Here is a 26,194-nt window from a genome sequence, read left to right as displayed (position 1 = left end):
ATTTCCCTTGTTTGATCTGAAATACTCTAAAAGACATTCTATAATTATGGAATGCACTAATTAATTTTTCATATAGAAATAATTGTTTGGAAATATGTTGTCACTAATTACTTATAATTTAAATAACATTAGTTCAATAAATAAAATTAAAATGCTAAACTAGGACGATATTTGAAGATCGAAACAAGCTTCGTCTTCTATTTCTAATGAGTCTGGTGTATCTGTCATTGCAATTAATTCTCCATCAAAGTAAAGTTTCATTTTCGACTCTTCGATATTTAATTCCTGTGCACATTTTGCCCAAAGTGCTTCGAAATTTTCATCTCGCATAACCGATATCGTTAGATACTTCTTGCTTTTTGTCTGTACTTTTATAATACGAGTATCTTCATCAACTTTGTTTTCCATGTCATTTTGCAATGTATTACTACCTTTTGTGACAATACCTCCTTCTACAAAAATATGTTTGCTTCAATTTTCTGTAATAACTAATTACAAAAAAACTAGTCTGGACTTGTATCGAAATTAGCATTAAGAAATTTGAATCAATTTACCAAGTATATCGATCACAGATAGATTTATGGAAGCTGGAGTATCGCCTTTTTTAATGGTTTTATCGTTTTTAGTTATTAAGATCTCATCCGTAGAAACTTGTTCGAAATTAGCAAAATACTCGAAAACTTTTCGAAAGTTTTCATTCTGAAAAAATTAGAAATACAATATGAAATACATTGTATGTAATATAACAATTCATTTATCAAAATTTTGTTTACGTACGCAACGAATTTTCAAACGATGCACATTTTTGGATCGCCAAAGGATTTTAATATCTATGTCATAGTTTTCATCGTCGCTAGAGTTAACGTGGATATTGTTTTCTACTATTATCAAATCATTTTCCAACGAATTCAATTTGTCTTCCACAAAAACAATTTCTAAATCTGAGTCGTGTTCTGATGGAGCTCTTGTCTAAAAAAATTTGTTATATCAGTAACAATCACAAGAAAACTTAATAGTATTGCATGTTTGTAATAATTGCGAATTATTTTACTTGTCTTTGCTTTCTTGTTCGAGGACCACAGGTTTTCCGATTGTTCCTTGTTCTTCTAACCACCCTACACGTTTCAACAGTTGGAGTATCTTCTATAACTTCAATTCTGCAAATTCAATGGGTTACATAAAATATTTATACCATAATTGAAAAAGTAAAATTAGTATTTGCTTGTGCATAAAAATCACATAGATAATTTAATTATAATGGAATGAATTCTATATTTTAAAATGTCAATGTTATGAGCTTTATTATATGTATGTAATGTGGCTCAACTCTTCTGTTTTTTCATCTTTCTTCTCTTGGTCCTTTTCTTTGTTGAAATGCGATGTTTGTTTTTTCAGGGCTACAATTTAAACACATTTAAACATCATATTAGTCTGAGAATATTTTGCAAGCATTAGGTACAATAAGAATTCTTTTGACAATGTTTTCTGAAATATACAATTTTGTATTCTTAGCATATACGTAGAGTTTACATTAAAAATAATGGATTGTAACATGTTCTTCATAAAAACAACACGTATAAGTTAGAAAAATCTAACGATATTAGATCAAAATTTGAAATCATAATCGAATTTTTAATGTAAATGTATTGTAAATAATAGAAATTCTATTACTAACGTCTGTAACAATGTTCATGTACATACCTTTCAATTTTGCAACAGGGTTTAAGTATATGTCATTATCATCTTCGGACGAACTTTCTAATTGTACAGTTTCCATTGTTCAACGTTTTTATAATTTAAACAAATCACTATGCGCGATTCATTAAAGAAAAACCAAGAATAAAGTAACAAAGCGAGTATTTTATCTCGTATAATACAATAGAAAAAGTAAGGTTAGTTTCAACGTTCCTTGAAATTTTTAAAATACAAAGATGCCAAGTTATCTAGCTTCAATTTAAATTTCTTAAAAATGTAAGACGTTATGCAGTAATGTATGTTCGAAATATACATAAAATTATTTAACGACTTCAAATATTTTTTTATCAGTTTATCAAATTTCAATATCGTTTTATTTATACGTGATCGATCTTTGTATATATTTTGTATACAATAGAAATATATAAACAATATTTTCTGAAAGATTGCGACAATTTTTAATTAGAATTCACGATTCAAACTTGTTTGAATGAAAACCATGTTTCGAATAGTGATTTTGCTGCCATCTTCAGAAAATAACGTAATTCAATTTTAATTGTAAATTGTAACCTGTAACTCTTTGACTACATAACCTATATGACCAACGGTTATACAGTCAAAGTGATTGGCGTTGATTAATGTATTATTTAAGTAAAAAAAGTGCAATTCATGTTAGACTATTGTTCTTTTCTTTATGTGATATGATCAAATAGAACGAAAAGAATAGTTAGAAAGAAATAAGTGTTCTTTAAAATAGAATTTGAATACAATATAGATTTTAATGATTTTGTTGGTTAGAAGTAACAAGTTAATGAACGACGGAATATATGAAAGAAAACAAATAGTACGCACTTTTGCAGACTTTTAATATTTCCTCATTGTAAGTACGTAAATACAAACACATTTCACAAGTACAAATCATTTGTCTTATGCTAATAAGAGAATTGTTATGATTTTATAAAGTAATTTCTTATTTCATTAAAATTTTGTTATATCATCATTTTTGTTTCCAGGTCAGTGAAATCTGTCACAGCTGCCTAAACCTTACAACTTTTATTCAACAATAATAATGACACAAGAGGAATTTCCACCGTTAAAAAATGACTTGATCTTGAAAGCTGCACGCGGGGAACCAGTAGAACGTATCCCAATGTGGATAATGCGGCAAGCTGGAAGATATCTTCCTGAATTTCAAGAAATCAGATCAAAGCATGATTTTTTTACCGTTTGTCAAACACCAGCTTTGGCCTGCGAGGTTACTTTACAACCTCTGAAACGTTTTGATTTCGATGCCAGTATTATTTTTTCTGATATCTTGGTCATTCCGCAAGCCATGGGTTTGACTGTTGAAATGGTTCCTGGAACGGTATGTGTCTTACAATTTTTAATTTTAATTTAAGAAATTAAGATGCCAAAAGTTTAAAATATTTTATATTGTATTGTTATTGTAGGGACCAGTTTTGCCCAAACCTTTGAACACTCCATCTGATTTAGATAGATTAGTCTCTGTAAATGTAGAGAAGGATTTAAAATATGTAGGGGAAGCTATAACTTTAACACGGCATAAATTAGAAGGCAAAGTACCGTTAATTGGCTTTACTGGTGCACCTGTAAGTAAAACTAACTTTAAATGGTATATATTCTACGATTTTCAAGAAACATGACATTCTAAAAGGTTTTCATAATGTAAACAAATATTTTATGAAAGTTTTTCTATGTTTATTTGTACACATACACAGATTTTATAACAACAGTATTCATATTTGTGAATTATTAGTGGACACTAATGAGCTACATGATCCAAGGTGGGGGAAGTTCAACAATGACTAAACCACGCTCTTGGTTGTACAAATATCCACAAGATTCGCACAAACTTTTACAACTCATTACGAATGTCGTAGTGGACTACCTTGTGATGCAAGTTAAAGCAGGAGCACAGGTATAAATTCAAGTTCTTAATATGGCGTGTTTTATTATTGAATATATGTTACAAATTTGTAATGCTTTTTTTCATATCAGTTTTTTTTTTGTTTTTATAGTTATTACAAGTATTTGAAAGTCACGGCGATTTTCTCAACGACGAATTATTCTCAAATTATTCATTTAAATATTTGAAGGAAATTAGTGAAAAGGTCAGACAAAGACTTAAAGAAGAAAATATTCCTGATGTACCAATGGTAGGGCTCGAAGAAAATTATTATTCGTAATACAGTCTAATTTCCAAGTTTAAATACTCCAATCATCGAGGTTACGTTAATTGTGTATTTCATGAAATTAAGTAAGATGTGTATTACAATTAATTGAGAGATTATAAACAAATTTTAGATTGCTTTTCCAAAAGGTGCAACAATGAATTCTTTGGAGATGTTAGCAAAATCAAAAAGTTACGAGGTGTTAGGTTTAGATTGGACCGTGGACCCTTTGGAAGCAAGAGAAAGATTGGGTCCTGATGTTACTTTACAAGGAAATTTGGATCCATGTGCATTATATGCTCCCGAGGTTCATATTGTTATACTAATATACTAATCATACATTAAATCATATAATATTTATATGTAATGTGTAATTAATACAATTTTTACACAGCAAGAAATAACGAATCGAGGTCGAGATATGGCTATGAAATTTTCTAAGACTCGATATATCGCGAATTTGGGACATGGTATTTTTCCAGACACGCCAATTACATCCGTCGAAGCATTTATCAAGGGAGTTCATTCAGTGTAATTTATCAGGCTGATTTGTTCTTCCGTATATTTATTACGATATAATTTTATAATAAATTATTATTGTTGACAAGCTTTGCTCGAATTCCATTTGTATGCGCCCAAATACGATAGAATTGATATATTATTATAAAAATATATTTGAGACACAGAGACATACGAAATAACAATACAAGATATCATAAAAAAAGGAAATTAATAATTAATCGAATAAACTATTATTGCTTATTAGGTTCGGCCATTGAATTCGAATTTAATTCTAAAAATAAACCTTTCGCATCGTTAAACTTAGAAGTTCTACTCCACGAAGCTGCCATAGTTTTTTTTATTTTACGCCCAGTTGAGTTCTGCTGGGTTTATTATAGTCCGCAATGAGACGGAAGTCGTCGAAGTATAATTTTATTATGTCTTTTTGCCATTGCGTTGGACCCGCGAACGCCCTGAGCATCCTGTATACAGGGTGTCCAAAAAATGTTGTAACACCTTGAAAGGGGTGGTTCATGAGGTGATTTGGAACAACTTTTTCCTTAGCGAAAACGTTGTCCGAGGTTTCGTTGAGGAGATATTAAGCGAAAACCCCGACCAATCAGAGCGCGGCCGCCTAGCGTGTAGCCTACGCTCCACCGGCATACTCGCGCTCTGATTGGTCGAAGTTTTTTGTTAATATCTGCTTAACGAAGTCTCGGACAACATTTTCGCTAAGGAAAAAGTTGTTTCAAATCACCTCCCGAACCACCCCTGTCAAGGTGTTACAACATTTTTGGGACACCCTGTATAGAGTGTCGTACCAACCGACGAATCAGATTCTCCCACGGTCACGTGGTTTTATTTCCGCGCGCTTTTCGAATTGGATAAACGTATCGTCGAAATGAACCTAGTCAAAAACTCAAAAGTTTTATATCCAGTGTATGAATTATACACAATTATTTTATGCATTATTCAATTCAGTTCCACGTAAATTACTTTTGCATTTAAAGGTTTAATGGTAAATACAATAAAAAAAAAAAAAGTACTCGATCTCAAATGTTTGTGAATTTATTAGTTGCAACTATATTCGTGTTTTTCGAAACCGGTGAAAGGTGTATAATATTTTTCATTCGAGGTCTGACTTTTGGCAACAGTCGAAGAAAATTATACTACGTAATACGGCGCGTGCGTATTACACGAAACTTCTGGCTGGCAATAAAATTTTCGCATCCAACTCTACCCCCACGTAGACTTTCAGCCGGAATCCGTGGATCTATTCGGGTGGCCCCCTGTCGCCGTTTAGCGGTTCGCGCAAGCGCAGCCAACTCTTCTGGTTAGAGTGTCCATTTTGATCACATGTGAGTATCTCCAGTCTGTTCTCCTTTTTTCACGGTGAGTCTAGCCGATCCGCTTGTGATCGATCGAGCAAGTTTATAAAACGTGCGCCGATATATCCGGATAATAAAGGCCGACGTTATTAGAAAGCAGTTGACATCCGTGATACCCCGAGACCTCTTCGAGTGTCGGCAACTTCGACGACAAACCGCACGCAATCCTTTTCGCGCCATCTTCTCGAAGAAAACGGTGAAAAAACCGCAGTAAACTCGTCACCGAAGGTAATTCGAGTTCCGCGAGGCGTCCCGGTTGATTTTTCATATAAACGCTTCGATAACCAGGGAACTGTCAGCCGGGTCGAATCTTTGGTTAGCTCGTGCTTCCGCAACGTGTTCGCGAACACTTCTTCCATCGTTTTCTCGCAGTTTTTAAAGCTGTTCGCGTTTCAAAATCTCCGAGAACGTTTTCTGGAATCGATATTCTCTAATGTTACAACCTTCTCTGTTTTTTCTTGTTTTGTTTTTATGAGATTTCTGAAACATTTGAATTTTTTTGCAATTCGAAGTTGGTCCCATTCCATACTATAAGAAGCTATGGTGCTCTTTTTATTGTTAGAAACAACCTCAGCACACCTAATTGTACTTTTTAGTCATAGTTTAGGGTTGAAAATGTATTGTCTGCTGAAATATCGGTGTACATTTTAAATCTGAAGAAGTAACAACTGGAGCGTGTATACTGTTATATTTCAAAACATATTGTGCCGTGTAAAATAATTCTGCATTTTCCACCTATATTTCACTTTTATGTAACAATTTCAATATAGTCTTAACGACTTATGAAGTTACACAAAATTAGACTTTAACGAAATCTTATTTTATTACAACAACTATTCTTAGTTTTATTTTTGTTCATTTTCATTTAAAATAGTAATTTTAATACGATCTTAGTACGGTTTCTTAATGTTTTCTGTCGATACTGTTTTCATTAGTGATATATCATACTCCATATGGTAATTGTAAAAGAATTACAATGTTTGCAAGATCATCAAGTTATGGTATCTTTAAATATTTGTTTAAAGTTCAGTGAACATAATTCCATTAAAAGTTTTATCATTTTCATTTATACAGTGAAAAATATGTGATATTTAGTGAATTATCTTATTCTTTTCATCCAATCTTTTTAATAATTGATTGTCTTAATCAATGATTCTTTGCATATCAGTTTTGAAAAGTGTTGTCATTGTTTTATTGTAGTTTTTTTTTGTCATCTATAAAAATGATATTTCATGTATGAAATTGTAAAAATATATGAATACATCATGAATGAGTAACATTAATGACTACATTTAAACCAAGACTGCTATGTACTCAAATAAATTTAATAATTATAACGTACATCAATTTTATTTACAATTAAACTGTTCAAATAAAATTAATAATGAACTTTGAACTGTCCAAGTGTGTGTCAATTTATTTTTAATCGTACTTTTAGATTGACAAAACTCAAGGATGGCAGACATAGAGGATACTCACTTCGAAACTGGAGACTCTGGTGCTTCTGTAACCTACCCTATGCAGTGTTCTGCACTGCGTAAAAATGGGTTCGTAATGCTCAAATCCCGACCATGTAAAATTGTAGAAATGTCAACTTCTAAGACAGGAAAGCATGGTCATGCCAAGGTACATCTTGTAGGCATTGACATTTTTACTTCGAAAAAATATGAAGATATTTGTCCCTCTACGCACAACATGGATGTGCCATTTGTTAAACGAGAAGATTATCAGGTATTTAGAAATATTTTCGTTTAATTAATTAACCTAGCATCAGTAATTTGTTAGGTAAATGTTAATTGTGTTAGAAAAAGTATAGTTGTTGGACATTTCAAAGCAGTATTTTATTCTAATTTCTTAAAAATTTAATGTTTTGCCTTGTTTATATATTAAAATTAGAAAACAAGATGATATAAACTAAGAAATGGATGGTTTTACTTTGTTATTTGTATATGTGTTTGTTTTATTTATTGTATATTGAGTCTTTTAAGTTCTGTAGAATTTCTTAAACAATTTTATAGTGCTATTCGAAAATAATGTTATTCAGTCAACTAAGCAATGGTATCATACAAATTTATATATAAATATATATATTATAGTTAGCAGACATATCTGACGATGGATACTTATGCTTAATGGCTGATAATGGTGAACTTCGCGAGGATCTGAAAATTCCTGATGGTGAACTGGGTGCTCAGTTACGTGCCGATCACGAGGCTGGGAAAGAGCTTCTTGTAAGTATCCATGTAGTTTCAAAATCAAATCAAATATTCTTTTTCTATTTGAGAAGTATCATTCCGAATCTCATAAACTCAAATGAATAAAAGTTCAATGTAGAACGATTTCTAGAATAATTACAGACAAATATTTGTAATTTTACCTGAATTTATAACGAAATAAGAAACAAATGAATGTTAAAAACCTAATTATTTATTTGGTTTTCGTAAAGTATAAGTATTAAATTGATTTGTGGTAGCTGTTTCGCGTTTAATTAAGAGAAAAAGCGAAAAACAAATTGTCTATTTTTAGTGCACCGTACTGAAAGCCTGTGGTGAGGAGGTCGTGATTGCCATCAAAACCAACACTGCCATCGATAAATAATTGTGTTCAGTCCAAACTCCACCATCACATTAAAGAAAAACAAAACACACACAGCTAATATATTATTAAGCGAAACCTAAGATACAATACAAGATGATCAGTGGTTAAAATAAGAACTACCAACACAAACAGAAAGGAAAAGAGCGGAGGGCACTTGAAAATGAATAAAATGACGGAAAATGAAACAAGGGGAAGGAAAGAGATAAACATATAATTAAAAAATGATGGAAAGAGAAAAGCAAGTGTGCGTGAGCGTGTAAGTGTGGCGGCGGAGACGATTACAAATAATGAAATAATTGCAAAAAAAAACAAATAAAAAGAGAATAAACCAAGATACAGCATCAGCTTAGACTTTGAGGAAGAAGAATGTTTTTGGCGGCTTAAAATGTTGAGATTAAAAGGCAATTTTGACAGTCGAAAATTTTGAAAGAGAAATAACTATTTTGCCTTCATTTGTGATTTCTAAAAATTTATCATGGTTAGAATTCTATCTGTATCGGAATTTTGATTACTTTGTAATAGTGATTGCGCAAACTTCTTATTGAAATTATAATTGTATTGAAATTCCAATACACCTTAGAATTCTAATTACCTAACTGTTTTGTTCCCTCATGATAACCCGTTCTCTCTTTATACTTTAATCAAAGTTTCAATTTCTCGAAAGACTTACTTTCTTAAATTTTCTGTCACGCTCGAATTGCGATCCTAGCGAATTTAATAGAAATTCAACGTTATACTACTAATTCATGCAACACCTTCATTTAGCTGGAATTCTTGTTTTTCTTCATACAAATTCATGAATCATTTTTTATTAAAATTCTTTATTTTCGAATATCTGTCCTAATTCAGAATTTCCATTCCATTTTAATTTTGAATCTTTTGTATTATGTAATATTAATTTAATTTTATCCAATCTTCATTAGAATTCCAGTTGTATTAGAATATTAATGAAGTTTCGTTAAAAATGTACGCCTTATTAGAAATCCTTAAAAGTTTTCATTCATCCGAATACTTATTAGAATCCGTTCTTATAGAAACTTTTAATTCTATAACGCCGATTCTATTAAAATTGGATACTCAAAAACTGTAGATTTTATAAAAATTATTTACAATTCTGGTTTAATTAGCGAGATTTAACTGTTTTCTTAATCCTTCGAATCTTATATAAGATTTCGTATTTGTATGTTTCGCAGAAACTTAAACATAGTTCTATACTCAAAATTCCAGAGCTTGATATCCAACTTGGATTTCTGGAACTAGATCTGAAAAGTTTTTATTAATTTTGGTGAATTTCCGCAGTTTCAATTTCGATTCATACTTTGTACTGCTGGTTAATTTTTTTTTTTTTTCAAAACTTCTATAGCAAATTTTTATATTAGACAATTCTTGTGTTAGAATCAAGACTTCAAATTCAGTGAATGGTATATTCTAACTAAAAATTTAGAAATTCAATTTGAATTTCAAACTGCAATTTAATTTCAACGATAAAGACTTAAAGGTTGAATTCTGAAATTTTAAGTTTAACTTTTAATTTCGGTATTTGATTTGAAATTAGAGCGTAGCGTAGGAATTTTGGTCCTACGATATAAAACTCTATTTCAAATCAGACTGCACCGTCTATAGAAGAACTAACGAAGTTCAAAAAAGAAAAATGACAAAAAAAAAAGAATGAATACTAAGAACCGACTAAGCTATATAATCTAAGCAGACTAATTTAAGATTAACACGACCTAGATAAATGAATTTAATCGATTAAAAAAAGAAAAAATGGAAAAAAAACAAAACAAACGAATCAATCGGCCTCATGGTCGAATTTCTGCTATGAGAGACGGAAACCATTTTTTTCTGCTTCTCGATATTCGGTTTCATTAATTATATACCACTGCTGGTCATCTTTTCGAATTCTAACGATTCTTGTTTAAACTTCAAACGTGAACGAAATTGAACGAATAATCATTATTCTATAAGCACAGACGGGAAATGATATTTCGAGAATATTATTTTGGAAATATATCTGGAAATTTTAAATCCCTATTGCAACTCACTAATTTATCTATAAATGATTATCAGCATTTATGTAGGTAATAATACTCCTGTTAGGTAATCATTACCTATCACAGAATTTCAATTATTAAGATATTAAAATACTTAGCATTGCAAAATAAAATATTGAAAATACTTGGCGTTTTCAAATCGAAAAGAAAAAAAATGTTCTCGAAATATCGTTTTAATTCAATGTTCACTGACTAAACGAATTGTCAAAATATTTATCAACCGATAATACGAAATACTGCGATATACGATGGTATATAGATACTAAAGATATAACCAGCATTGGCGTATATAAGCAGACAAAGATACATAACATACACACGCAGCGGTAAAGTATATGTGAAAGTACACAATTATGGAATTTCGAACAGATAACACGAAACGTAAAAGAAGTATATAAATAAACGGATATCAACGAGCATTTGTTTATACGGCAGAAGTAAATGGAGGATAAATAAAGGAAACAAAAAGCCATTTGTGCTTTTATGTCACCTTCGATAATATTTAGTTGTTTTTAATGATCACATTTCGTAGGCAATTAGGTTGGGGGCGACTTCTTTTTTTGTAACGTTTTAGTTATTTTTGTTTCTTATCGCTTTTCGTTAATTAATGCTACGAAGACTGTAGTGGACTATCTCTGTTAGGAATTTTAGATTAGAAGTTATGCACAACGCAGGTCCATAAAACTCACGGTTTTGTAACTAGTAATTTTTTATATTTAAAATAGACTACTTCGTATTCAACGTAATTTGACTATAATGTTACGAATATAATTGATCGCAAAAATGATCGATGATAACAATGATGAAAAAAGTAAATTCGGTTGCGTTAAATTGAATAAAATTTGAATGTAATTGAAAACGTTTTTTGAACATTACATCCGATACTTACTCGAGCTTAATTTAAAGTCGAATACCTGCATATGAACCTGAAAATCGTTGTTCGCAAATGTTTTCATTTAGTTCGGAATTAAACTAATTTATTAGTACGTTTTAAGTGTTTGTTTAGGAAAGCATTGAACAGTGTTAAAAATTTATTCGCAAATATTCTCTTTAATATTCCTACATTTTCAAACATTAATACTCTTACATTTTGTATTATTAATAATTATTAATGGTTAAAAAAACATTACCAGTGCCATTACATATATACATATGTATATATATAATTTGTGCTCACGCTTAATACCTAGCGCCGGGCGCGCGCGCACTCATACACACATACACACGCATTCACGCAGTATGCCGAAAGATATGTAACACAAAAACGAAGATGCGTCTGTGTGCCGATGACTGTTTCTTTTTTTTTTTTAATCTAATTTATTCGTTGTAAAAATTAGACTCGTTTGTACAATTACGAGACATGTTTTTTGTAACTTATTGACTATAAGTCTTAGACGTGGCGTGTATGTACACTAGATGATCAAAATCATATTACTTTGATAAAGAAAAAAAAGATTCATAAAGCACTATCACGAAGGCTTTGTACGTTCGCATAGGTCGAATTTCTATAGAAGTAACGAGGAATATAGCGATTCATAAAACGAATAATAAACGATACATCAAAAGTATGAAAATGTAAGGAAACGTCATAACAACGCTTTCTTAAATTAATATTCGATACGTGTATGTTTAAATTGATAATACAAGAGACGATTGCACAATGAGACGACATATAAGTACGTGAATTTGTTATACCTGTATTTAAGGACAAAGATTTTCGAACACAAATATACATTCTATGAAATTATCGTCAACTGATTATCTTCCAAGTAAACTACATCGATACAATGTGTTACATACCTTTAAACACATCCTATATATAAAACCCAGCACTCGTAATGTCTCTTAATATTTTATTCGAAAACTCGACATAATTAATAATTGATGATCAATTATTCATTTTTTTTTTTTTTTAATTCTTTAATACTTCAGGAAAAATTCATCTTTACCATTGCACCCTGTGCATCACAGGAAACCGTCCGAAAATTCTTGTCACAGTGACTGCAACAAATCGAATCTTAATTTCATCATTTACGATTATCTGTTTCATATTTTCTGGTTTTTTTTTTTATTGACACTCTTCAAAATCGAAGGAAAGTTGATGTTCCTCGCAGGATCAATTATTAGCGTTCCTCCTTTGAAGAGCGGCCGCTAGATCCTGCCTGAGGGCAGCTTGTTGTCTCTGATCGGCTAAAGATTGGACAGACCTCAATCCGTTCACGATATCTTTTGTTTTGCCGAAATAAATCTCGTTTAGGGTGTTTCGGATTTTATTTTCCATATCTTCGACCATACGTCCAATATTAGCAATGTGCGGAGAACTCTCACTTATTTGAGCATCTTGTTCCGCCTGGAAGCAATATTTTACTAAATTTAAGTGCATTCGATACATACTCAATTGAAACAAATAATCGGTACGATATTAATTGTAATATTAGGTGGACTGGAAAGTAATGTCGTTTTTGCCATCTTAAATACTTATTTATCATTTATCAGCTCATTGATTTTTCTGGGATTGAAAATTTGCACACTAGGTGACAAAAGGTTGCTGACAATGAGGGGGGTTATATAATGAATTAAACATAGACATTTATTGGTAAGTTTGAATCTAATATAAAATAAACAACATTAATTTTCGGTCTACCTAATAAAATTAATAATTACAAACATACTTGTCTAGTAAGGCTGCCTCCAAGATTCATTGTTCCAGATCCATGCTTATTAGTCTGTAACCAAAGCATCGCAGTAGAAGTTAATTTATAATGCGCAGTCCTTCCATTAGATTTTTCTTGGACTTCCACTACATGGATCGAATCCCAACAGCCCTTAATTCTCTTTGAACCATCTCCAGCCTTCTTAATAAGAATCACTGCTGCAAAACCATGATCCAAATCCCAGAGATAAACAGAAGAAACTCCGCCCTCGAAATAAAGTTCTCTGTACTGATCGAACGCGTGATTCGCGTCGATCTCTAGCTTTCTGAGTCTCTCGGAAGGCATCGAACCATCTTCCAGTGGCGGATCGTACGTATTGCTCCAAGGAGATCTGAAAAAGTTAGAATTAAGAAGTTAGTTTTAAGTTTAGTAAAATAGGATAGTATAATTTTAATATATGAAGGAAAAGAATTTTAAAACAACATTAGCATCTTTTAAAATTTTAAATTACCTATAGGAATCTCCATCTCTGTTATAATCGCACAGTAAATAATCTCTTCCGGATTCTTTATCTTTTGCAATTTTTAAAGGTTGATCAACAGAAGACAATAGATCTTCGCACAGAGATGGCACTAAATCTATTAAATCACTTAAATTCTTTTCAATTTGCTGCGGTGGCAGTCTTCTCATCAAATCCAATGCACAATCCATCTGTTGTTCCGTCTTTAATAATAATGCGTAATGATAAATAAATTTTCATTATCCACATAACTTCACTGTGATTGTGATTAACCACTGATTTTATGCATCTTTAATTAAATTCAAGTAGAAGCAAATATTGTTATGTTCGCTATTTATTTAAATTCGTTTAAGTATAATTACAATATTAATCTAATTTAACTTGAATGAGAAATGAAAGTGTTACAATTGTTATTAACAAGTATTAAGACAATTATTGACAATTATTAGGAAAGGATGAGATATACATATATATTTATAATATTTTACACATTTCTTTGGAAATGATCAAATAATCAAAATTTTAATGTATGTCAGTGGGCGCCGCCATTTTGACGTTTATATCATTTTAGGTTAGATGAAATTTCTTTCAGTGCCTTTAAAACCGTTAAAAATGATTAATTTTTACAATGTACAGTTATTAAAAATTCGATTGCCCCTAAAAGATTCCAAAAAATTAAATTTTATTGTATGTAACGTTCTCTATTAATAGTTACAGCAACGATTTTAGTTGACGAAATCTTAAAGAAATATAACGTTATAGTTATTAACTGGGAGCGTTAACTCACCATTTTAAACAATTGACAAATTTTTCGAACGTCGATCAGAGCATCAATCAATCGAAATTACAAAATCAATGAAAAATTTATCGAAACTGTTTACTCTCTGACCCGCATTCGATCACCGAAAACGAATATTCGAGGGGCGTGTCAAGACTAGCGCTGATTGGCCATACGTTATACAATGCTATCAACTTGATACGGATGAAACTTAAATACCGAATTAATAACTAAATCGCGAATAATTCGTATGTATTAATAAATGCTTGTATTAACGAGTAAAGAAATAATTAATGTCAATAGCGATTCTTTAGATAGAAATTATCGAATTTCATATAGAGAACAAACTCGATCGAGTGAAAACAAAAACTGCGTTTACTCGACCATGTTAGAATGAATTATCTTTAGTGCAATTCAATATTGCACAAGCGAAGCCGAGACAAGTCACTAATGAAAAATAAATTGATTAATGTATTACTTATACGAGAAAGACTCTTGAATTACTCGATAGTATGAGTGTAGTATGAGTGTTCATGAGTAGTACAAATGCTTCTAATGAACTTTAATTAAATCAAAAGAAAATTCAAATTTCCCGCGGGAATTTTGTGTCGCCATCTAGCGGTGAACATACCGAACTACCTTCGGAGTATGTTCAGCGCCTCTATCGGGAAAACGCCTAAGTTTGTCGTGGAATAGTTCCTATTTTCGACATTAGATGGCGCCACTACAATCTAATTACCGACAGAAGGTATTAAAAAAAATGTTCTCTTTTTCGCTAAGGAAAAAGTTGTTTCAAATCACCTCCCGAACCATCTCTTTCAAGGAGTTACAACATTTTTGGGATACCCTGTATTTTCATATGTCAATGTGTATAATAAGTTACACACTTTAAATAAATGAATGAATGAAGAGATGTTTAAACTTTCCCGCGTTAGAAACAGATAGCGTTACCAGTTGACGAAAACAAGATGGCCGCCGGACTATCTGCGCCGCGTTTCCAGTTCGTGATCCACCCGAAGCGCGCTCGCGAGAGGATCCACCCCAAAAGAGCGACAGTGGTGGGGGTAGAAAAAAGGGTAGCCACTCTTGGCGCATGCGCGCTTCCGCCAGCTTCGAGCTTTCAAATTTCAGCTCAGTCGCACTAACAAGATGGACGGTGGAGCGTACGGCGGAGGAAAGGCAGGAGCTCCTTTCGACCCCATTGCCTTCATTCAAAGGCCTCAAGTCATCTTAAAAGCCGTATGCCTGGTAAGTTCTCTCATCGAAAATCCACCGATTAACTCCTGGCTTCGACGACGTCGTCGCGTATCAACGATAATGTCGATTTTACGCGGCGAGCATTGATTTTAAAGGGTGAACCACCACTCCCCCCCACCAATCCAACACGATGGGGTTCTATTGATTTTTCGCGAATTCCTGCGATACACCCCATAATACAGGATCCCGTAAAATTCTTTATTCATTTTTCAAACAAATCCCATCGTCGTCGTTCAAACAAATTGAATAGATTCAGAACGTCCAAGGTGTAATCCGAATGTTCGTCGAAGCAAGTGCGATTCTCGACGAGGCGAATCTCGCTGGTGTCAGATCGCAGAAACGATTCGCGGTTAATGAGAGATCCGAAAAGATTTTCGGTTTCGAAGCAGGGAAACGAGTTTATGATCGAGTTAAGTTGATCGAGGGTGAGATTGGGATCGATTTTGGGCGTAATTCGAGGCTTGGGTGCACGGTTTCGATGAGGATATAATCGCAGTTTGAAATATATAGGAAATCGTATCGAGAAAGGGAACATCTATTAATTGAAGTTTCATGCCCCGAGTAATTCACGATTGCGCGAATATCGCGGTGCTTGAATCGTCTGGCTTTCTACGGAACGGTAGGGAAAATCTATACGCTCTCCGGGCGAGAATCGTACGAAATTTCGTTATCTGCCGTTGTCAAGATGCATCGATCTCCAAATATGAATAAATAGCTATAAATAAATTCGAAATATTTCGCGGTAATCGTAGTTCCATAATTACGATAACCGAGGTGATACTTGGACATCGGTATCCTTACGAGAACAAAACATAGCGAGCGTAAATTTTTGCGATATCAACGATTTCTATTGTCGAATAATTTAGATTTGGTATCGACGAGTGCTGAATTACGGAGTTCCTGAGAGTATTGATTATTTTAAATGTCCGAAATTCCGACGAAACCTGACACGTTTCTCGCGCAAATTGACAACATTTTAGAAATAAAATAAAATAAAAGAAATAAAAGGAAACGTAGACTGAATTACCCATTATTATGTATTATATATTGGGAACGATTATTTAAATATTGTTTTCATGAAAATTTAATAATATTATGAAAAAGGTTAAAAAGGAGGTATTTTTATGTAATCCGAAACTAATATTAATATCGTTGTTAGTTCATATATAATAATATACAAATTTTGTCAATTGTAATATAAAAATTTATAAATAAATAATATAATATATAATATTACTATATATTATTATTATATTATAATTATATATATATTATTATTATTATTATATATATATATATATTATATTATTTCATATAAATATAAATTCATATTTATATTACATATACTTATATTTATAATATAATATATAAATTTATAAATAAATAATACATAACTTTTCTCAATTATATTATTATATATGAACTAACAACGATATTAATATCACATTCGAATTACATAAAAATACCTCCTTTTTAACCTTTCTCATAATGTTATTAAATTTTCATGAAACAATGTTTAAATAATCGTTCCCAATATATAATACATAATAATGGGTAATTCAGTCTCCAAATACTATTCGCCACGATAACATAAATAAACAACAAGAAAAAAATAAAAAAAATCACGTCCACCCTAAATATTCCATTTTACAACAAATTTCCTTTGTTGGTCCAAATTTCTACCTTGTGATCACGAGAAACACTTGATATCGAGCCTCCTAATGTAACCTCCCCCCCCCCCCCCCCTTCCCTCAACCCTTTGTAGTACAGTGAGTCTCAACGAAGAAGCACAGAGACCAGATGATCTGTACTGCGAAGGGTTGATGCAGTCGAATAGTTTATTCGAGAATACAAAGTTGCTTATTGTGGTCGAATGGAAACTGGAAGACGACTCACCCATAAATTGTGAAGCATTTCCTCGTTGATGCTGCCAACTGCTATGTCCTTCATCTCCCTTAATAATTGAGAAAGTTTTTTTTGTCACCAAGTACAAGATCATTTAACAATCAATGAATCTGTTTCTGTCTTGACTCAGTTACTCGATTGATAGTTGTGCTTTTCAGAGTCGAATATTTGTTAGTAACTGGTGGTGTAGCTATAATGTCTGTAATCTGATGTAATGTTTCTGTTAAAGTAGAATTATACTTAACGTCGTCTTGAAATGATTGTTTTATTTTCCAGCTCTTCGCGATAATCGTGTTTGGATGCATAAGCAATAAGGGTTACATAACAAGGGCAGACGGGAAAGAGGTATGCATCTACAACGAGGACCACAACGCCTGCAATTACGGGATAGGAATCGGAGTGTTCGCCTTTCTAGCCAGCATCGGGTTCCTGGTTGGGGAGTATTTCTTCGAGCAGATGTCCTCTGTTAAGACTAGGAAGCACTTCGTTCTCCTCGACTTGGGGTATTATTGCCATTTTCTCTACATGAAAATGACATTCTCTCTATGGGGTGTGTCTGTATAAAAGGCCACAAGCTGATTTCTTGGAGGCTTTAGTGTCAAATGGCACAGGGAGCAACTTGTAATGGGCAACTTTTGCTTGAAATGTTTCTTAACATTAAAACTACCAAGTCAAATTTACTTATGTACAACTAACGTCTTTCTAAACTTCACTGGATTGCTAACGGTGTTTTCACTGCAATTTTTGAGGGGTAATAATGGCAACAGAGAATTAATTTTCTTGATAAAGCCTCCTTCTACTTACAAAGATAGTGGTATGTATAATAGGTATGCGTTGACCTTGGTAGTTTTGGTGTTCATGTATACTTTAACCCTTTGCACTCGAGGCCTTTTTTTCTAGTATCTATCAACAACTCGAGATGCTTTCTTAGCATTCTATTGTCACGAATGCTAAGCTTAGATTGACTTTAAAAATGAGATCTCTAATTTGAGATTTGAAAATCAGGTCACCTTTGCCTCAACGACAATCATTTTATCGACACTTCGAGTTCCAAAGAAATTAAACCTAAAGGAAACCTAGTGGTGACTTAGAGTCACCTCTCGAGTGCAAAGGGTTAATACGCTTTAAACGCGATAAAGTTGTAAGAAGTTTGTTACAATGTTCATTAATCTGTTAAAAGGTTGTACGAAAAAAATGTTTACCTTGTCAGTGCATGACACACGACTCAGCACGATTGACAAAGTAAACTTTTCTATAGAACTTCTATAGAACTTCTTTTCACTTGCTCTAGAATTAACTTTATCATGTCTGAATCCTTTCATACCGAATTCTTGCTTACCTTAATGTTTTGTTTAGATATTCAGGTCTCTGGGCATTCCTTTACTTCGTTGGATTCTGTTACTTAACTAACGCTTGGAACAAGTCGAGTCCACCGCCTGGCGACTACGGATTGTGCAACGCCCAAAGCGCCATCACCTTTTCCTTCTTCTCCATTTTTACCTGGGTACATATAGGATAAACATTCTTAACCCTTTGCACTCGAGAGGTGACTCCCACTCATTAGGTTTCACGCAGCAAATCTATCAGCAATAATGTTTCTTTAGGTTTAATTTCTTTGGAACTCGAAATGTCAATAAACCTGATCTGATCCTCAAATCTCGATAGCTTAGCATTCGTAGCAATAGAATGCTAAGAAAGCATCTCGAGTTGCTGGTAGATACCAGAAAAAAAGGCCTCGAATGCAAAGGGTTAATCTAAAAATTCTTTGAGCGTATAATTGATAGTTTTTATTTTTATTAAGGATCAAGCACGGAAAATGGAGCATTATTTTTGTTTTCAACGTGCTCTTTATCTTCTTGTTGAAGGCCGCCTGCGCCTGGTTCGCCTTCCAAAGATTCAAGCAAGGAACCGACGCCGCTTTCGCTCCCAGTTACGAGGCTGATCCTGTCGGTGGGACAGGATATACAAGCTACCCTGACGCGAACGACACTGGATACCAAGATCCGCCATTCGGTCAACAGCAGCAGCAACAACAGCAACAGCAACAACGGATGCCCGATTTCCAAGCTCCGGCTTACTAACCCCTTCAGACATAATCTAACACTATCGGTAAAATGAAATCTACTTCACGCCCATTCATTTCAGAAACGACGACTTTAACTCACCGATATATTGTACAAATTTTGCAACGATTCATATAAATCTGGGAGGAAAATTGATTTCATTGGATGTACTCGTAACAAACCATTGTTTGGGTTGGAATCTTTCCACCAACTGTTTCCGGTCATCTTTCTAAACTATGAATGCACGGAGTTATAAATTCATCAGTTTTCCTTCGGTGTATACTGTTCGAGATTTCAAAGTAACTATAAACAGTTGGTTGAAAAGGTTAAACGCGAATAGCCTGCGGATTTTATGCATTCACGATATAAAGTTATATAATAAATGGTAAACATAACTAAAATGTATGTGCACTTATGCAAAATGGATTAACGATATTATTATAATAATCGTAGAATATATACAATATACATTACGTATATTTTCTATATTATTGCACGTCGTAAATGCGCAAAATCCGCAGACTGAACATAAATAAATGAGTTGTTACGTTTGCGTCCGAGGTCCTTAAATTGAAAAATTAATCAGTCACTCCGGGTCATTTTTTCTGACTGTAAACCGCGTTAGGCGTGATTATTACGATTCTTTTTTCGAGAAACGGAAAGTATACGCTAAAAGGCGAGAGATAGAATAGCGGGGATGTCCTCCTCGGTGACCTTGAGCAGCTAATTGATTTTGTGCCGATTTTAGATGCGATATACACGAGAGAACCTTTTCTGCCCACACGGATTTCAACCAGGGGCGGATCTACTGTAAAACTAAATATAACGAAGCTTCAACTCGTTATTTATTAATTTTTTAATTAAAATACTATTCAGAAGCATTGCGATATCCAAGAAACAAAGAACTCCTCAGCTTCTCGCTCCTTAGCTTCAGGGCTCTACGCGTCCAGACTCGCCGCTGGTTTCATCCCTTTATAACCGTTTCTCAAACACCACCTATAGAAGCATACTTGAACAGTGATTTATGTGAAAATTTCCTTTCCTAGATAACTCAAAACACAACGCAAAAATCAGTAGGAAAAAGAAGACAGAAGCTCCGCGAGAAACTCTTCGATCATTCGATAAGTCATTGAGCAATGTCGATAGAGTAAGTTTTCATAGTAAGACAACTATAGTGAATGAAAGGGAAACGGGAATGGCTTTAGACGGGGATGAAAGCGAGAGATAGGGAAGCAGACGTGAAGGAGAAGGGGTATAGAAGAGAATGCGTGGGCATATGCGCGAAAGACAACAAAATGTTACTTGTTAAAACTGTGCTTCTTATTGTTGACCACTTAATAAGTCTTACACCTGGAATAATTGGCGTAAGCGAAAACGAAGAAAGAATAAAAGACAAAAAAAAAATTGGGTTACTGCCCTTGGGTACACATTCGAAATTGAGATAACGAAGAGTGCAAAAGAGCGATGCGTGCGTGGCTGTGTGTGTGTGTGTGTGTGTGAGAGAGAGAGAGAGAAAGAAAGAGAGCTCGCGCGCGAGAGAGTAAGATGGACACTCACCATCCAGAGAATTATATATACAGGGTGTCCCACTTATCGCGAACATCTTCGCTCTACTATTGAAGATACGAAAGAGTATCTAAGGGAAACGCTAACTCAATGTCTTTGTTAATTAAACCTCTATGTTACGTAATTGTATAATTAAGATGTGTACGTTATATTGCGAACAAACTAAAATTATTTGGTAAAATGATATATCAGCGTGCGACTTGAACGTTTGACGAGCCCATACAGGCCATGATACGATTCGTGAAGTAACCTTGAGGGCGAGAAAGTATGTTTATAAAATCGAGGAAAGTAGAATTACTCCGCAGAATGTAAACCAGGGACGATAAATCAGGCGGACAGGTGATGTTTGCACGTTCGATACGACGAACATATCGCGTCAACAATCGCTGTAATGCTCGCTGTAACGCTCGCGACTGCTTCCTCGCCAGTGACTGCGACGCTCCTTTTAGTTTTACACGGATGAACACTGCCCGTTTCGTAAAATAAGTTCACAATCCGCTGATAACTTAGCACGAGGAGGGTGAAACCTTGTCGAATATATCTCCATGTAAACGCTCACACGCTCGAATCGCGTTTCTTCCAGCTACATCGTACACGACGAATGTCACGCCCGTTGTTTCTTTTTTACTGTGCATATTTTCGTAACGATTACAATTTTTTAACGATCTTTCAGAGCCACTAAACAAAAGAACGCTCGAATCGTGCAGGTCGACGAGTCTATAACATCCTGGCTTCGGGAGATATCCATAAGCGAAGGAGGTTCGAATAAAAGATAGATTGGGAGTTTTGCGCGTTAATCTTAAGGATTGAGGACTAATTTTTCGTTCTCAAGGCTACGAATCATCCATGAATCGTTGAGCTTACGTATGGTACTATGTAAAAAAAAAATACTGGTAGCCTTGAAATGATTCAAGGTGATCCACTGGACCACTTTTTCACATTTTCAATAGTAGCAGATGTATTTAAGGTGCTGACGATGAATGGGACACCGTGCATATACAAATATAAATACATACATATATATGTATATTATATATTATAATATAATATATAAGATGTGTCGATAATAGAGCAGTACAAGCGAGAAATGTAAGGATTCTGCGTAGCTGAAATCAAGGAAGCGTAGAAAAGTGACTCAACCTTTTTCCGAGCCTCGATTTTCTCGAATCGAGTCACGATTTAACAAAAAAATTGACTGTGTACGAAGCTTTGTCATCCGTTCAGAACCGTGAACGTTCCCCAGAGCAAACGCACAGCCGCGGATAGCTAAAGAGTCGTCTACCCCCTTTCGATTGTTTTCTTCTTTCAATCGGGGAATTTTTATATTTTTCATTCGTATTGCTGTTCTCAGAACACTGTGTATATGTACACGTATATATGTATACACGCTACACATACAGGGTGTCCCGTGTAGAGTGTTACAAACAGTTTTCTCCGTAACTAACGAAGCAAATGTTGTAAGAGCTATTCAAACGACACAAAATCAATGTCACCTTCCATTCAAAAGAGAAATAATAAGCGAGTCGCTTAAACGTAGGATTTTTCGTTTTCGAAGTTATAGCATCACTGGTTCCCGAGAAAATAAATTATAGCATTTTACACGGGACACGCTGTATAACATATATGTAATGTAAACGGATAAAAAGGATAGCGGCTCTGTAATAATTCTTAAGTAGTTACATGCACATATATTTTACCGTGTTATAACGTGTTCATAGAGAATCGCGGATACGACTGTAACGTTACAAATGCAGGACCTATCGTGACATTAGGATTCCGTTGGAAATTGAATTGTACCTTGATTCCACTTATCGTTACGGCACGGTCTTACTTAGAGGGTCTTCGAACTCGCAATACGCCGCGTCGACGCATCAGCGGGTCGCGATTACGCTTTTTATAAATTAAAAACACACACACGGTGGCGCGTTACACCTCGGAGTCCGAGATAAAATTCAATCTTTCGAGCTCTGAAACACACAAACGAACGAAGAACGTCTTCGAGTTTACACCGACGTCGTCGAGACAATGGAACAAACGAATTATACGTAATGTAAAAGAAACACCTCTGAAATACTACATGTACCTACGCCTAATCTGATAAGTTTTCATCGATTCTCTTTATTGTATCGTCAATATAAGTTATCGATATAACATTTCTTCCCCGAGGGAATTTTTAATGTGATTTAATTTCTTCTTAGATTTTTTTTTTTTAAATCATCAACAAAGTGTACAACATAACACAAACGTATTTATGTAGGGGCATTTTAATAGTTTTAACACATTAACTGTCAGCCTGATAATCGTGGAAATTCCCGAGAGGCTAAATTTGTTTTCTGTAGAATTAGAAACGGCAATATAATTATTTTCGTGAGCTCTTTAGAAGCTACCTCTTCAGAAGCTCCTATCCAGATTAATTTTTGTGACGTGGCAGTCAACGTGTTAACTCGTTTGTATTATGACTAGACTGCGGATCTTTATGCATTTGTAGAAAGTTTGAATGTGCGAGAACCTACAAAATGCAAACAATATGCAAGAATATAAAAAAAGATTGAAAGTAAAGTCCGCGTTATAATATATTTGCAGAATAAAATAAATTTCTATTTAGGTTCAATTTTCACGTTCGCGAAGATTTTATTTTACATAAAGATCCGCAGTCTAATTAGGACGCTTTGAATTTGTGTATCACGTATAGAGTATGAATTTTTAGAGGCCCCTTTGATTGGGAACTTAGGCAGATGTTTTTCTCGTCTATAAGATAATGCGCCACTGGTCTGGAATGTTCATCGTTGCGTCGCAATTACGCGTGTATTTCGGTTGAATGTAACGATTCATTTACGACGAGAAGCCGAGAAACGAAATTGACGTTGAGTTACGTTGATGTTGGTATTATAAGTTCGATACGCCGCGAACACGATTACTCGACAGTACGTAGTATGTACAGTGGATGCAATTGAGAAATTGGGAGAGCAATGTTACGAGCAATTAAAGCGAATATATATATATATATATATTTTTGTCGTAAGACTTTTAAACAATTCCACCTTGCATTGTTCGATTAACATTTAAAGTAATTAACTGTAACCTTTTTTCTTTTTCTTTCTTTGCGATTCGCGAAACGTTCTTCTTCCAGTTTCTCAATTTAGTTGTACGATTAATCAAATTGCGTTTCTGTAATTAATAAACGTTCGCAACGACGAACGAATATTGCGGACTCGAGTTTCTTGTTTTAATGCTGACAACCCCGTATCGAATCGAAGTACTATTCATTTATTTGTTTGAAAGCTACAGGGTCCATAGAAATATTATAGATAGAGTAAGGGAGACACACCATGGAACATTTCCACTTTCAATCTATGTTTCCTCTGCTCTATTTATAATATCTCCACGGTCTGTACTATATGATCGATATAACGATGTTAGTTAGTTGTTTAACACTTTATTTACCGGGAATTTATAAGCTTTTTAATTGCAGTATTTAGCTATTCGAATTTATTTACTGTGTTGATTGTTGTCTCGTTACAATGATTAGTGTTTGGAAACAGACTTGGCTTTCAATGTATTCGGTAACAGTATGGAGGAATTATTGTCAGCCTAGATTGGCATATGCCACTGTAGAACATTCTTTCTTTAATTAAAGACTGTTTCTAAATAGCCCGCTAGATAAAGTGTTAAAAGCTACAGCGTCCATAGAAATATTATAGATAGAGTAAGGGAGATACACCATGGAACATTTCCACTTTCAATCTATGTTTCCTCTGCTCTATTTATAATATCTCCACGGTCCTTATTACATGATCGATATGAACGACGACGAATGACTTACATTTCCATTTTATTCCATTCGAGATACTCGGCTTAAACAACGTATACGTTAACGTTCCAGCGATATTGGATATCGAAAAAGAAATTGCTAAATACCTAGCAACACCAATTGCACGACTATTCTTTTTCTCGAGTTGACCATGCTACCATACTTGAATGGTAAATTCAGTTAGCGTGTCGTATCAAGAGTAACGAATAAAAATCCGTTTTTATGATAAGCTGTGCTATTACTTCTTTCGGAACGCTGTCGATATTGCGTTCGTTTTAATAACTCGAATCGGTGATACGATAGTTTCCACGTTCGTTGCAGTGACAACGTTACAAATTCGGTAAAAATATGTGTAACTATCTACCGAAGAAAAAGTAAGACAAAGACGTTAAGTTGTTTCGTTTAATTTATTGAATAACGTTTATGTTGTTATGTAGCGTTGTCGCCGCCTAGGAAAAACATTTTCTGAAAGAGGAAAATTCTCCTCGGGCCAATAAGAATGGAAATCGCGGTGTTTGACTTTCACCTGAAACTTCTGTTTTTGTAATAAGAACTATTTACTACTTCGCGCAACGTGAACGCTGTTCTCACTGAGAGTAAGGGAGTATTTACTAAAGTAACGATTATTATATAGTTGTTGTATCATTGTGATTATACTAGGTGTCTCATCGGAACGAATATCACTTCAACTCTATGTGGAAGCGAAGGCCAGTAGTCGTAACTCCGTCATTGTAAATATGTTTGTAATTTATTTTTTTAATTGTCAACTAATGAGTATTAGTTTGCGTTACATCTTTACGTAGCGTAGATCTCGTTTTTATATATATATATATATATATACATACATAGACATAAGTATCTGTAGATTTCACGGTTTCATTTGGAGGATCGTGAAAGTGTCGGAACCTTCTGTCTTGGTTCTTTCGTACTCGCAGGAGAGCTTTCTAGGTGTCTGCATCCGATTGTTTTGATTTTTGGAAACGTTTTAAAACAGGGCTGCCCAACCCAAACGATTTCGCGGGCTGCATGTACAATTATGTATCCCTATATTAGATTCAAGTCCATTATAGACATTTTTTTGAAGTGAAAAATTAAAACATAATGAGTAACTTTCTGCTACTTATATTATTTTAAAATCAAAGTTAATTCTTTTCTCATAATTTCAACAGTTAGTTTATGAATATATGGATGCAAAATTAATGTGCTTTATTA

General features: G+C 33.8%; 5 protein-coding genes across 7 annotated transcripts; 3 read left to right on the top strand and 2 right to left on the bottom strand.

Annotated features, from left to right (window-relative positions):
- Positions 1-82: 82 nt before the first annotated feature.
- LOC128879579 (DNA repair protein Rad60) lies at positions 83-2,191 on the bottom strand. The gene is made up of 6 exons (XM_054128873.1): positions 1,702-2,191; positions 1,328-1,397; positions 1,052-1,157; positions 778-969; positions 555-699; positions 83-452 (listed from the first exon to the last, which is right to left on the bottom strand). Exons 1-6 carry the CDS (start codon positions 1,775-1,777, stop codon positions 160-162), a joined length of 882 nt encoding a protein of 293 aa, XP_053984848.1. The 5' UTR covers positions 1,778-2,191; the 3' UTR covers positions 83-159.
- A 135-nt stretch (positions 2,192-2,326) lies between these two features.
- LOC128879577 (uroporphyrinogen decarboxylase) lies at positions 2,327-4,496 on the top strand. 2 transcript variants are annotated; one of them, XM_054128870.1, is made up of 7 exons: positions 2,327-2,579; positions 2,709-3,061; positions 3,147-3,305; positions 3,473-3,634; positions 3,735-3,872; positions 4,021-4,194; positions 4,282-4,496. In XM_054128870.1, the coding sequence occupies exons 2-7, from the start codon at positions 2,765-2,767 to the stop codon at positions 4,420-4,422; spliced, it is 1,071 nt and encodes a 356-aa protein (XP_053984845.1). In that variant the 5' UTR covers positions 2,327-2,579; positions 2,709-2,764; the 3' UTR covers positions 4,423-4,496. The 2 variants fall into 2 exon arrangements, with proteins under 2 accessions (XP_053984845.1, XP_053984842.1); XM_054128867.1 differs by having other exon boundaries at positions 2,328-2,575.
- Positions 4,497-5,587: 1,091 nt separating this feature from the next.
- LOC128879598 (eukaryotic translation initiation factor 5A) lies at positions 5,588-10,929 on the top strand. Of its 2 annotated transcripts, none has more exons than XM_054128906.1 (4): positions 5,588-5,746; positions 7,215-7,507; positions 7,873-8,007; positions 8,303-10,929. In XM_054128906.1, the coding sequence occupies exons 2-4, from the start codon at positions 7,232-7,234 to the stop codon at positions 8,372-8,374; spliced, it is 483 nt and encodes a 160-aa protein (XP_053984881.1). In that variant the 5' UTR covers positions 5,588-5,746; positions 7,215-7,231; the 3' UTR covers positions 8,375-10,929. The 2 variants fall into 2 exon arrangements, with proteins under 2 accessions (XP_053984881.1, XP_053984880.1); XM_054128905.1 differs by lacking the exon at positions 5,588-5,746 and adding an exon at positions 5,753-6,004.
- A 529-nt stretch (positions 10,930-11,458) lies between these two features.
- On the bottom strand, positions 11,459-14,546 carry LOC128879597 (F-actin-capping protein subunit beta). The gene is made up of 4 exons (XM_054128904.1): positions 14,390-14,546; positions 13,594-13,805; positions 13,101-13,473; positions 11,459-12,778 (listed from the first exon to the last, which is right to left on the bottom strand). The coding sequence occupies exons 1-4, from the start codon at positions 14,390-14,392 to the stop codon at positions 12,545-12,547; spliced, it is 822 nt and encodes a 273-aa protein (XP_053984879.1). The 5' UTR covers positions 14,393-14,546; the 3' UTR covers positions 11,459-12,544.
- An 825-nt stretch (positions 14,547-15,371) lies between these two features.
- On the top strand, positions 15,372-24,387 carry LOC128879490 (synaptogyrin). The gene is made up of 5 exons (XM_054128670.1): positions 15,372-15,628; positions 17,819-18,045; positions 18,899-19,046; positions 19,408-19,651; positions 20,652-24,387. Exons 1-4 carry the CDS (start codon positions 15,530-15,532, stop codon positions 19,621-19,623), a joined length of 690 nt encoding a protein of 229 aa, XP_053984645.1. The 5' UTR covers positions 15,372-15,529; the 3' UTR covers positions 19,624-19,651; positions 20,652-24,387.
- The last annotated feature ends 1,807 nt before the right edge of the window (positions 24,388-26,194 follow it).

This window comes from Hylaeus volcanicus, chromosome 7 (assembly GCF_026283585.1).
Source record: "Hylaeus volcanicus isolate JK05 chromosome 7, UHH_iyHylVolc1.0_haploid, whole genome shotgun sequence".
NCBI lineage: Eukaryota > Metazoa > Arthropoda > Insecta > Hymenoptera > Colletidae > Hylaeus > Hylaeus volcanicus.
This window is presented reverse-complemented; position numbering and strand designations above follow the sequence as displayed.

Excerpts from the sequence above, each read along its gene's own strand:
- LOC128879490 (XM_054128670.1), top strand. The coding sequence starts at position 15,530 with ATGGACGGTGGAGCGTACGGCGGAGGAAAGGCAGGAGCTCCTTTCGAC. Across the intron at positions 15,629-17,818 it reads TCTTAAAAGCCGTATGCCTG|CTCTTCGCGATAATCGTGTT; the intron begins GTAAGTTCTCTC and ends TTTATTTTCCAG. Across the intron at positions 18,046-18,898 it reads TTCGTTCTCCTCGACTTGGG|ATATTCAGGTCTCTGGGCAT; the intron begins GTATTATTGCCA and ends TGTTTTGTTTAG.
- LOC128879577 (XM_054128870.1), top strand. The coding sequence starts at position 2,765 with ATGACACAAGAGGAATTTCCACCGTTAAAAAATGACTTGATCTTGAAA. Across the intron at positions 3,635-3,734 it reads AAGTTAAAGCAGGAGCACAG|TTATTACAAGTATTTGAAAG; the intron begins GTATAAATTCAA and ends TTGTTTTTATAG. Across the intron at positions 4,195-4,281 it reads GTGCATTATATGCTCCCGAG|CAAGAAATAACGAATCGAGG; the intron begins GTTCATATTGTT and ends ATTTTTACACAG.
- LOC128879597 (XM_054128904.1), bottom strand. Across the intron at positions 13,474-13,593 it reads AGAGATGGAGATTCCTATAG|ATCTCCTTGGAGCAATACGT; the intron begins GTAATTTAAAAT and ends TAACTTTTTCAG. Across the intron at positions 12,779-13,100 it reads GAGGCAGCCTTACTAGACAA|GCGGAACAAGATGCTCAAAT; the intron begins GTATGTTTGTAA and ends TATTGCTTCCAG.
- LOC128879579 (XM_054128873.1), bottom strand. The coding sequence starts at position 1,777 with ATGGAAACTGTACAATTAGAAAGTTCGTCCGAAGATGATAATGACATA. Across the intron at positions 1,158-1,327 it reads AAAGATGAAAAAACAGAAGA|AATTGAAGTTATAGAAGATA; the intron begins GTTGAGCCACAT and ends TTGAATTTGCAG. Across the intron at positions 453-554 it reads ATCTGTGATCGATATACTTG|AAGGAGGTATTGTCACAAAA; the intron begins GTAAATTGATTC and ends ATATTTTTGTAG.
- LOC128879598 (XM_054128906.1), top strand. The coding sequence starts at position 7,232 with ATGGCAGACATAGAGGATACTCACTTCGAAACTGGAGACTCTGGTGCT. Across the intron at positions 7,508-7,872 it reads TTAAACGAGAAGATTATCAG|TTAGCAGACATATCTGACGA; the intron begins GTATTTAGAAAT and ends TATATATTATAG. Across the intron at positions 8,008-8,302 it reads AGGCTGGGAAAGAGCTTCTT|TGCACCGTACTGAAAGCCTG; the intron begins GTAAGTATCCAT and ends GTCTATTTTTAG.